Consider the following 10961-nt stretch of genomic DNA (forward strand, 5'->3'; position numbering starts at 1 on the left):
TCCCAGCTTCCTAAATGTCTTAGTCCTGGGCTTGGTGGTGGTCTCTGCTCTTTAACATTTAGGATTGGACTGATGTTCCTGGTTGTGTGTGTACGTGTGTGTACATGTGTGCTTGCACACTCGCATAGGGCATCGACACCTTATTATCAAGCATCATCAGGCCTCCCCAGGACGTAGGAGAGCCTGGCCTTTCCTCTGCCTCTACCCTTCATGGAAACCTCTGCAAAGAGGTTCTCAGACGCTTGGCCTTGGGTCAAGTGAAAGGGGGAGGAATTCCTTGAAGTAGGGCCTTTCCCTGGCACCGGGCATTCGCTATGCTGGTGGGCTTTTTTGGCCCAAGGAGTTTGAGATGCCATCTCAGTCTTAGGGAGGGCCTGTCTCGTTCCACACTGCCTGTGCAAGGGCAGGCAGTCCCTGGGGAGCCCCCCCCCCAAGTTAGGATCCAACTTACAGACCCCTGAAAAACCTAAACTATTAAAAAGTCCAGCTATGTACAATGATTCATAAGAGCAGATGGGTACTACTTTGGGATGTGCATCAAAAAAATTACCATGATCTTCGTAGGCGCCGGTTGGTGTTGGGTTGCTAACCGAGGGGTTAGCAGTTCAAAACCATTAGCTGCTCTAAGGGGAAAAGATGAGGCTTTCCACTCCCTCGAAGAGTGACAGTCTTAGAAACCTGCAGGGGCAGTTCCACCCTGTCCTGTAAGGTCGCCATGAGTCAGAATTGACTCCATGGTAGTGAGCTGTGTGTTTTGTTTTTAAGCGTCTGAGTAACGATGTCTTAGTGGATCTGGAAGTATTTCTTTAGTGCTTTTATGCATAGAAAGGTATGTTGCACGCTAAGATAGACACTCACTCGTGCATAATTATTGTGAGTTCCATTCGAATTCAAGGTAAAGCCAGACTCGGTGTGGACGTCTTTCGTCCTCAGAGGGCACCTGTGTAACCAACCGGGAGCTGTGGGCCGGGACTTGAGACAGGCATTTGCACACACCTGGCTCTGTGCTGGATGGCGCTGTTCATGGTGTTCCCCGTGGTGCCCACTCACTCACACAGCCAGACGCACTGTAGTCAATGCTGACTCGTAGTCACCCTGTAGGGCAGGATCGAACTGCCCCTGTAGGTTTTGATGGTTACTCTTTTTTTCCTTACCATTTTATTGGGAGCTCTTACAGATATTATAACAGTCCATGATTCAATTAGATTAAGCATAATTGTACAATTGCTACCACCATCCATTTCAATACATTTCCTTTCTTCTTGAACTCCTTGATATCAGCTCCTCTTTATCCCCTTCCATCCCCACCCTGCCCCTCAGGAATCCTTATTGTTATATTACATATTATTATTATATATATTTTTGCCACATCTTACATTATACAATGTATCTGTTCACCCGCAATGCTATCATTTGTTCCTCTTGAGTGGGTTATACAGGTATCATTGCTATCAGCCCTTCCTGGAACCCCCCTACCTGTACCCTCAGGGAATCATTACTTCCGTTACTGTTTCCAAAGTATCTTTTCTTGTTCAAGATGGTAACTTTTTTTTTTTTAATCACATAAGTGAATTTATTTTAAATTTAAACATGGGCAGATTCTACATTAAACAAACAGATATCAGGTTTCTCCCTTTGCATGGCTGGCAATGGCACTGCCCGCTTTTCTGTTTTCTTTAAAAAAAAATCATTTTATTAGGGGCTCATACAACTCTTATCACACTCCATACATATACATCAATTGTGCAAAGCACATTTGTACATTCATTGGCCTCATCATTCTCAGAACATTTGCTCTCCACCTAAGCCCCTGGCATCAGCTCCTCATTTTTCCCCTCCCTCCCCCTCTCTCCTCCCCCATGAACCCTTGATAATTTACAAATTATTATTTTGTCATATCTTGCACTGCCCGATGTCTCTCTCACCCACTTCTCTGCTGTCCGTCCCCCAGGGAGGAGTTCATACGTAGATCCTTGTAATTGGTTCCCCCCTTCCAGCCCACCCTCCCTCCACCCTCCCAGTATCGCCACTCATACCACTGGTCCTGAAGGGATCATCCGTCCTGGACTCCCTGTGTTTCCAGTTGCTATCTGTACAGTGTACATCCTCTGGTCTAGCCAGATTTGTAAGGTAGAATTGGGATCATGATAGTGGGGGAGGAGGAAGCATTAAAGAACTAGAGGAAAGTTGTATGTTTCATCCTTGCTACATCACACCCTGACTGGCTCATCTCCTCCCCAAGACCCTTCTGTAAGGGGATGTCCAGTTGCCTACAAATGGGCTTTGGGTCCCCACTCCGCACTCCCCCCTTCATTCACTGTGATATGATTTTTTTGTTCTGATGATGCCTGATACCTGATCCTTTCGACACCTCGTGATCGCACAGGCTGGTGTGCTTCTTCCATGTGGGCTTTGTTGCTTCTGAGCTAGATGGTCGCTTGTTTACCTTCAAGCCTTTAAGACCCCAGATGCTATATCTTTTGATAGCCAGACACCATCAGCCTTCTTCACCACATTTGCTTATTCACCCGCTTTGTCTTCAGCGATTGAGTCGGGAAGGTGAGCATCATAGAATGCCAATTTAATAGAAGAAAGTATTCTTGCATTGAGGGACTACTTGAGTGGAGGCCCAATGTCCATCTGCTACCTTAATACTAAACCTATAAATATATGCACATAGATCCATTTCCAAGACGGTAACTCTTGAAGGAAGTAGAAAGCCTCATCTTTCTCCAGAGGAACAGTTGATGGTTTAGAATTGCTCATCTGGCCGTTAGCAGCCCAACGCATAACCACCGTGCCACCAGGGTTTCTGTAGTCCCTACTAGCAGGGAGATTCGGAGTGAGTTGCTTCCTTGCTCAGATTCCTTATGTGTGCAAATGGAGGATTGTAGCACGTGAGTTCAAGGATGAAAGGAGTTAAAAGGCAGAGTGCTTTCAAGAGGAAGAACAGGCCCCTGAGAGTGCCTTCAGTGCTGCCGCTGCTGCCCCTGCTGCCACTTCTTGAGCTCCAGGCTGAGGGTTTGCAGGAGCTCAAACAGGTTGTCAAGCCCGGCCTCTCCCAGGTCATGGCACATCAGGGCCCAGGACTCTCTCCCTGGGGCGAGCTTGAGACCCCTGAGCTTGACAAAGGAGGGTGTCACTGTCCCATCGGGAAAAAGGCTGGGCTGACTGCCTTGGGACTCTGGTGGGAGACCTGGTGGCTTAGTGGTCACGCTTTGGCTGTGACCCACCAGGTCCAATACCACCAGGAAGGCGGGGCTTTCGACTCCCGTAAGGAGTTAGCCTCTCCAGAACTCCAGGGCCGTGCCACCCGTCTAACAGGGCCACCGGGAGTCGGCATCTGCACAGGGGCAGTGAGTTTGTTAGCTTTTTTTACGAGGGAAAGGTCATTATTCAATAGCGATTAGTGGGGAAGGTAGGCAGAGCAAAGAACTTGCAAGTGTTTATGCAGATGCACATAGCATTGTTGTCCTAAGTCCTCCCCAGCTTGCCCCCCCCCCCCAATTGCAAATGTCATGGCTGAGGCTGACCCCAGTTGTCAGGTGGGTCTGGGTGGGCGAGCAGGGGCAGGGCCGAAGCTGCCCAGTGAGTCTGACTGACGGCTCTGTCTTCCTGCCTCCCCCACCTCTGCCCTCAGGCGGCATGAAGCCCAACACTCTGGTCCTGGGCTTCTATGATGACACGCCCCCCCAAGACCACTTCTTGACAGACCCAGCTTTCTCCGAAGAACCTACTGATGGCCTGAGAGAGGGGGCCCCCCCGGCCCTGAGCACCTTGTTCCCTCCGCCCCGGGCTCCCGGGAGCCCCCGGGCTCTCAGCCCCCAGGACTATGTGGCCATGGTGGCGGATGCTCTCAAGATGAACAAGAACGTGGTTCTTGCCAGGGCCTGCGGGGCTCTGCCCACGGAGCGCCTCAGCAGGGGTTCCGGGGGCACCTCCCAGCCGCACCATGTGGACGTGTGGCCCCTCAACCTCCTGCGGCCCCGGGGTGGGCCCGGCTATGTGGACGTGTGCGGCCTCTTCTTACTGCAGATGGCAACCATCTTGGGCATGGTGCCCGCGTGGCACAGCGCTCGGCTCCGGATCTTCCTGTGCTTGGGGCCCCAGGAAGCCCCTGGAGCTGCCGAGGGGCGCCTCCGGGCCCTGCTGAGCCAGCTGAGGATCCGGGCCGAGGTGCAGGAGGTGGTGTGGGGTGAGGGGGCTGGCACCAGAGAGCAGGAGGAGGAAGAAGAGGAGGACTTTGGAAATGGTGGGCAGGGAGACGCTGAGGCTGAGGCCCTGGCCTGCAGTGCCAACACCCTGGTCCGGGCCCAGCAGGGGCGAGGCAGAGTCGGGGGTCCAGGGGGACCAGAAGCAGGGGATGGGGAGGAGGGACCACCCACTGCCCTGACCTTCCTGTACCTGCCTCGGCCACCAGCGGATTCTGCCCGCTACACCCGCTACCTGGCCCTGCTGGAGATCTTGAGCCGTGACTTGGGCCCCACACTGTTCATCCATGGGGTCACCCCTGTCACTTGCACTGATCTCTGATGCCTGAAGCAGCCCCATGCCTGGGGGACCGGTCAAGAGGACGATCCAGGCCCCCCCACCCCTCTTGATTTGTGGATGTGGAAGATCCAAGCTCCTGGGCCTGGAGCCTGGTGGAGAGAGGAGGAAGCAAGGGGTCCTGGGCTCCTGGGTGATCGGGCACGCCTCCCCCTCCATTGTGCATAGGACCAGGTCACTCCTGCCACCGTGGGGGCAGGAGCAGTCAGCAGCCCCCTCCCACTTCACTGGTGCCTTGATGGGAGGGGCTGGCCCTCCTCCTGTGACTCGGCTACCTCAGGCTCCCGGGCACTGCGGACGGGCTCACTGACCCGTGAGTTTGTGATGCGTTTGTTCTGTTTATTTTTCTAACTCTGCTGACTGGGAATAAAAGACCAAAACACTACAGGCTGGCTGAGCTCTGCCTGGTGGGGGGGCAGGTGTGAGGGAGGAGGGGTGCCAGGGGCCCAGGTACCCATGGGGCTGGAGGGGGGCCCAGAGCTGCCCTCGGCGAGACTTGGAGGACCACAGAGCCAGTACCCGGAAGGGTGAGGGGCAGAGGGTGGCAGGGGAGAGCTGGAGGCAGCCAGCTCAGGCTCCAGGCCCGTTCTCCCCGCCCCACAGGAGGGGCCCAACTGGGAGGGACGGTGGTTTAGGGCCTAGGGGCCACGTGACCCTTCCCCAGGAATGCAGTGACATCATTGGGGGCGTGGCCGTCCCCAAAATTGGGAAGGAAAGGAGGAAAGAAAAAAAAAAGCAAGAAAAAGTTTCTTTCCTGGAGTTGTAAAGGAAGAGGGGGGTCACACTCAGAGATCCGGGGCTCTGAGGGGACCCCTGCTCCAGGCCATGTCTGGGCCCACCTGGCTCCCTCCGAAGCAGCCGGAGCCCTCTAGAGCCCCTCCGGGGAGAGCATTCCCCCGAGGGCCCCCGGGCCCGCCATCAGCCCATGGAGCAGGTAAGGCAGCCCAGGGCCCTGTGCTTAGGGAGCTGGGAGGCCTGGCTGCCGGAGATCACCTCTCTTCTTCACTCTTCCCGCCTCCCCAAGCTGGCTGGGACCCTCCCCACGCCCATCCTCTGACGGGGGCAGCAGGAGGGAAGGGGAGGGGACCTCTTGGGACCCCTCGTGTTCTTGCCTATCCCCACTTTTGGTCTCTCTCCCCCCACCCCAGCACTCCAGCCCCACCCCAGAGTCAATTTTTGCCCCCTCCCATCTGAGCAGTGTCACCAGGCCGTGGGGGGACCCGAGGATTGGGGGCCAGCCTGGGGGGGGTCCCATGGAGTGCCCCAGCGCCTGCAGGTGAGAGCTGGCACGGTGGGGGGTGGGGGCCCCCGGGGTGGGCCCCCCCAGAGCCAAGTCTCAAGTGGGATGCAGGGTGAGGGAGGAGTTGGGGTTCACTGCAGCCACCCTGTTCCTGCTCCGTCTCCAGGGGGTTCCCCCAGACAGAGGGGGTTCGTGCCCACGAAGTCTGGACGCTGAGATGGACTCGCTGACCAGCATGCTGGCTGAGTTGGATGGGGGTCGTGGTCACGGGCCTCGGCGACCTGACAGACAGGTGACACCCCCCTTCCTGCCTCACTTTCCCCTGCACTCCACCCCCGCCCTAACTCTTAGGTGCTATGTGAATGTGAATGATGGGGTGGGGTTGCATTGCTGGGGTGAGGGGAAGAGAGCAAAAGTGGGCATGCTGGAGGAGAGAAGGGCCCCTCCCTTCCGCTCTTGGGGTCAGAGGTCACAGGCTGCTTGGGGGAGGGGGCAGGAGTAGAGGGAAGCAGTGAGCACGGGCTGGGGTGGGGAGTGGACTACCACCCCACACCAGAACCAGGGGGGTTACTGCCTTACCCGCTTCTTAGGGGACCCTGGAAGTCCTGGAGACCCTAGGGGGATGTTCTCCCCTGGCATTCTGGAAGCCCCTCAACGCCCTGCAGGGGACCGTGGCCAGTGGGTGCAGATGGGCTCTGGCCCCGCAAGGGGGGGAAGCCCCTGGCCATGAAGGGAAAGGAGCCCCACCACCATCCCCCTGTGCGACAGATGTCAGCATGGAGAAACCTAGGCTCCAGGTGGGGTTTCCCCAGGCTGGCTTACGCCTTGTGGTCTGTTTCCCCCCAGGTGTATGAGCCCCTGTCGCCCCCACCCTACCCCACGGGCTCCCTGAAGTTGAACGGCGGGGCGGTACCATCCCTGCAGCTCTCGGCCTCCCCCTATGGGGGTCCCACCCCAGCCTCCTACACGACTGCCAGCACCCCTGCTGGCCCCGCTTTCCCCGTGCAAGTGAAGATGGCGCAGCAAGTGCGCAGCTGTGGCCCGCCCCGGCGGGGGGCCTCGCAGGCTTCTGGGTCCCTCCTGGGCCCCCACCTCCCTCTCCCAGGCCGAGGTGAAGTGTGGGGGGCTGGCTACAGGAGCCCCCGGGAGGCAGGGCTCGGGGGAAAAGAGGAAGCCGCTGGGGACTCTGGCCTGGCAGGAGGAGCGAGAGGTGGCAGGTACGGGCCTCAGGTAAGTCTGCAGTCCTGGTGTTCGGTGGGGGTGGGGGTGGGGCTCAAAGACCGCTGGGTCTGGGTTGGGTGGGGCATAGCCTGGTTTGGGAGCAAAGTCTCAGGTCTGGGCTGTTGGTGCTGTGGCTTCCCAGGGGGCGTGGCAGAGGCCAGGAGATGGAGAAGGGAAGGGAAGGGGCCAGAGAGTCACTGTGGATCCTGGAGCCCATGCCCTCGGGTGGAGATGCTCCCTGGTGGGCTTGCCCGGGTAACAGGCCTGTCACTGTCCTCGGAGACTTACTCAGTGCCGGGAGCTGGAGGTAGGGCCACGCCCCGTCTGCCCCCCATTGCAGGTCCCCCTGAGCCAGCCTCCGGAGGAAGAGCTTGACAGGCTGACCAAGAAGTTGGTGCACGACATGAACCACCCACCCAGCGGGGATTACTTTGGTGAGCGGCCTCTCTGGGGCAGGTCGGGCGAGGGCCAGGTGGTAACCCTTGGAGGGGCAGAGGAGCCGCGGGCCCTGGCTGCTGCTGGGTGGGTTCAGATTGGATTTATCCCCACTGTCCCTAGGCCGGTGCGGGGGCTGTGGAGAGGACGTGGTTGGGGATGGGGCCGGCGTGGTGGCCCTGGACAGAGTCTTCCATGTCAGCTGCTTTGTCTGCTCCACGTGCCGGGCCCAGCTGCGGGGCCAGCATTTCTACGCCGTGGAGAGGCGGGCGTACTGTGAGAGCTGCTATGTGGTGAGCGGATGGGGCCGGGGGTCCCATGACAGCGGGAGGTAGGGACTTCCATCCAAGGTGGGGGTGGAGGTGGGGACCCCAGAAGAGGAACAGGATTCAGAGCTGGGGCTTGGGGGCAGGGGTTGTTTAGAAACTGCAAGGGGAAAACAAGTGTGTTAATCCGGGTAGACTAGAGAAACAAATTCATAGAAACTCGTATGTGTATAAGAGAGCGTTTTATATAAAGCAGGCATCCTCAAACTATGGCCCGGGGGCCAGGCCCGCTGGGTGATTTTGCCCTGTTTGTTTTTTTACTTCAAAATAAGATACGTGCAGTGTGCATAGGAATTTGTTCATAGTTTTTTTTGAAAACTCTAGTCCGGCCCTCCAACGGGTCTGAGGGACAGTGAACTGGCCCCCTGTTTAAAAAGTTTGAGGACCCCTGATATAAAGGGTAATTGTACATTAAGACAGCATCCCAACCCAGTCCAGTCCAAGCCCATAAGTCCAATATTAGCCCATATGTCCAATACCGATCTATAAAGTCCTCTTCAGACTCAAGAAACACATGCAATGAAGCCAAATGCAGGACGATCACAGGCCAGTGGATAGAAAGTCTTTGGATCCAGTAACGGTGTAAGCATCTCAGCACTGGCAGGGGTCTCCACGTGGCTTCTCCAGCTAATGGCACTAGCGTAGTTCCATGTGTCTTGTCAGTAGAGTGTCTTCCAGGGAGTGAGCAGAGAGAGAGAGGCTCTCCTGCCTCCAAGGAAGAAATCCAGGAATTCCCAGAATTCTCAGGAGAAGTCCATGCCCGCACAGAGGCCTCATTGGCTATGATCTGATTGACAGACTAGAGTCCACCCCTTCACCCTTAATCCTCTCAAGTCCCAAATTGACACCAGATGATATATCTACCACAGGGGTCTCACCAGACATGTGAGGCCTTGAGAGTTAAGGGAGTGAGTTAGCTTCCCTTCCCACATTAGCCCGTGAGGGAGACATCACCCTCTCCTGGGGAGACTGCTGCTCAGAGAGGTCCAGTGGTTTGTCCTTCGAGCTGTCACGCCAGGACTTGAACTCAGATCTTCTCAGACCTACCTCTGCTTGCATCACACACAGGGGGCTAGGCCAATTAGGTGAGTAGGCTTGGCAGGATGCCCCCAAGGGCTAACCACGCTCCCGCTCTCCTTCCCAACAGGCCACCCTGGAGAAGTGCTCCACATGCTCCCAGCCTATCCTGGACCGGATCCTGCGAGCGATGGGGAAGGCATACCACCCCGGCTGCTTCACCTGTGTGGTGTGCCGCCGTGGCCTTGACGGCATCCCCTTCACGGTGGACGCCACCAGCCAGATCCACTGCATCGAGGACTTCCACAGGTCGGCGCCCCCCTCGGCTGCACACTTACTCTCAGCTGCTCGCTCCTCTTGTTCCCAAGCCCGGCCCCAACTCACCTCCTCCTTTCCGATTCACTTCTCTCCCCCAGTACCCAGGACCATAGAGCTTTAGCCTCCTGTGTCCTCCTGCAGCCCACCCTCTCCGGGCTCCAACATTAGACCCCTCCTAGCCCGTTCCTGACAGCCAACTGGGGTCCCTTCCACTCTAGGAAGTTCGCTCCGCGGTGCTCCGTGTGTGGCAGGGCCATCATGCCCGAGCCAGGTCAAGAGGAGACCGTGCGCATCGTTGCCCTGGATCGAAGTTTTCACATTGGCTGTTACAAGTGTGAGGTCAGAGGGGCCTGGGCAAGAGGAAGGGGCCAGGGGGTTGCTGGGCATGGTAGCGCCTGAGGGGTCAAGAACAGAGGCTTCTCTCCCCAACAGGAGTGTGGGCTGCTGCTCTCCTCTGAGGGTGAGTGCCAAGGCTGCTACCCGCTGGATGGGCACATCTTATGCAAGTCCTGCAGTGCCTGGCGCATCCAGGAACTCTCGGCCACCGTCACCACCGACTGCTGAGGCTCCCCCACACCCTCTGCTCCACGGACTACCCTCCCCAATGACTGCCTTGTCATCCACTCTGTCTCCCCATCCTCTGATTGTGAAATAATAATAACCCTCCCCGCCAGAGTTGACAAGACACTTTCAAGTTCATTGCCTGCGTCCGAGTCTCCCACCAGCCTCAGATACAAGCACTGTCCTGGGTTCACGGTTCCCCGTGAGGATGCTGGGGCGGAGGTTCCCAGACTGCGTGGTTCTCAAATGGCAGATCCAAGATTTGAAAAGAGGGCTAGCCCTGGTCTAGTCCCCCTCCTCCTTTTTTTTTGTGTGTGCCAGCACCTGTTTTTAATGTAGAGAGACGCCTCTTGCAGAGTCTGGGGTCTGTGTGTGTTGTCATTTAACCTGGGGGCAATTAAGACTGGGCCTTTCTGGTCAAAACCCAAACCCTGTAGGCCGGATTGGAGCTTCCCCATTAGGTTTCTGACACTTCCAATCTTGATGGGGAACAACCTGGTCAGTCTCCTTGTGAGCAACTAGTGTGTTTGAACCGCCAACCTGGCGTTTAGTTCAGTGTATAACCCGCTGTGCCACCACCTGCGCGCAGACTTGGTTCGGCATGAGACCAAGGTTTGACAGTTTTGCACAAAGTCGGGGCAATTTTGTCGAGGAACAGGGGCGGTGGGGGTTGCTGGCAATCGTTTTGCACAAAGTCGGAGCGCTTTTGTCGAAAAACAGAAGCAGTGGGGTGTGCTGGCAACACAGCGACTGCCCAAGCCAATAAAGACGGACTCTCTGGTGGGAGGGCGAGATGGTAGGAGAGACTTTAAAATGGTTGCTCTCCCTAACATTAACGCCCTAATCCCACGCCCTTGCCCTGCCCGAGTGGCGAAACCGCTCAGTGGGGGTCAGAGGGAAGCCCGAAGGACAAAGCCGGTGGGGAGGTGAAGGCTGGGCGAGAAGCGGTTCTGATCCCGGACACACGCGGACGCTCACGCCTTCCCGCCCCACGGGCACGCCCGCCCTCCCGAGGGTCTGATTGGCTCAGCCCGGCTCCGGTAGTCTCGTTTTGCAGTTCTCGCGCCTAAATCCCGCGAGACCTGTAGGCCCCGCCGTTTTCCCCGCCCCTCGGCTGTCGTTCCAGCTTGCCGCCGGAGCAGTGTTCGGCGAGAGACGTGACGAGTGACGTCAGCGCGGCGCGAGCTGCGCGCGCCGTCTGTTCGCGCTCCCGCGTCCCATTTTCTCCCCGTACCTCCGAGCCCCCTCCCAGAAAGCCGGACGTCTCCCAGTCGCCCGGCCCTTGGCCTCGTCGC

General features: G+C 57.3%; 2 protein-coding genes across 2 annotated transcripts in view; both read left to right on the forward strand.

Moving 5' to 3' along the window:
* Positions 1-4933, forward strand: part of SLC12A9 (solute carrier family 12 member 9) — a 13461-nt gene extending 8528 nt beyond the window's left edge. Inside the window, exon 15 of the mRNA XM_004705603.4 lies at positions 3641-4933. Within this exon, the coding sequence (XP_004705660.1) occupies positions 3641-4533 (893 nt within the window). The 3' untranslated portion in view covers positions 4534-4933. The remainder of the gene's footprint in view (positions 1-3640) is intronic.
* A 137-nt stretch (positions 4934-5070) lies between these two features.
* Positions 5071-9785, forward strand: TRIP6 (thyroid hormone receptor interactor 6). The gene is made up of 9 exons (XM_004705604.2): positions 5071-5482; positions 5697-5824; positions 5955-6080; positions 6635-7018; positions 7350-7443; positions 7568-7737; positions 8918-9096; positions 9324-9444; positions 9538-9785. The coding sequence occupies exons 1-9, from the start codon at positions 5374-5376 to the stop codon at positions 9667-9669; spliced, it is 1443 nt and encodes a 480-aa protein (XP_004705661.1). The 5' UTR covers positions 5071-5373; the 3' UTR covers positions 9670-9785.
* The last annotated feature ends 1176 nt before the right edge of the window (positions 9786-10961 follow it).

This window comes from Echinops telfairi, unplaced genomic scaffold, assembly GCF_000313985.2.
Source record: "Echinops telfairi isolate 266 unplaced genomic scaffold, ASM31398v2 ScPeMD7_5;HRSCAF=22, whole genome shotgun sequence".
In the NCBI taxonomy this organism is placed as follows: domain Eukaryota; kingdom Metazoa; phylum Chordata; class Mammalia; order Afrosoricida; family Tenrecidae; genus Echinops; species Echinops telfairi.

What these genes read in the sequence shown, in the direction of transcription:
- TRIP6 (XM_004705604.2), top strand. Translation starts at nt 5,374, where the DNA reads ATGTCTGGGCCCACCTGGCTCCCTCCGAAGCAGCCGGAGCCCTCTAGA. An exon ending in GCCATCAGCCCATGGAGCAG is followed by an intron (nt 5,483 to 5,696) that starts GTAAGGCAGCCC and finishes CCCCCACCCCAG; the next exon opens with CACTCCAGCCCCACCCCAGA. An exon ending in GTGGCAGGTACGGGCCTCAG is followed by an intron (nt 7,019 to 7,349) that starts GTAAGTCTGCAG and finishes CCCCCATTGCAG; the next exon opens with GTCCCCCTGAGCCAGCCTCC.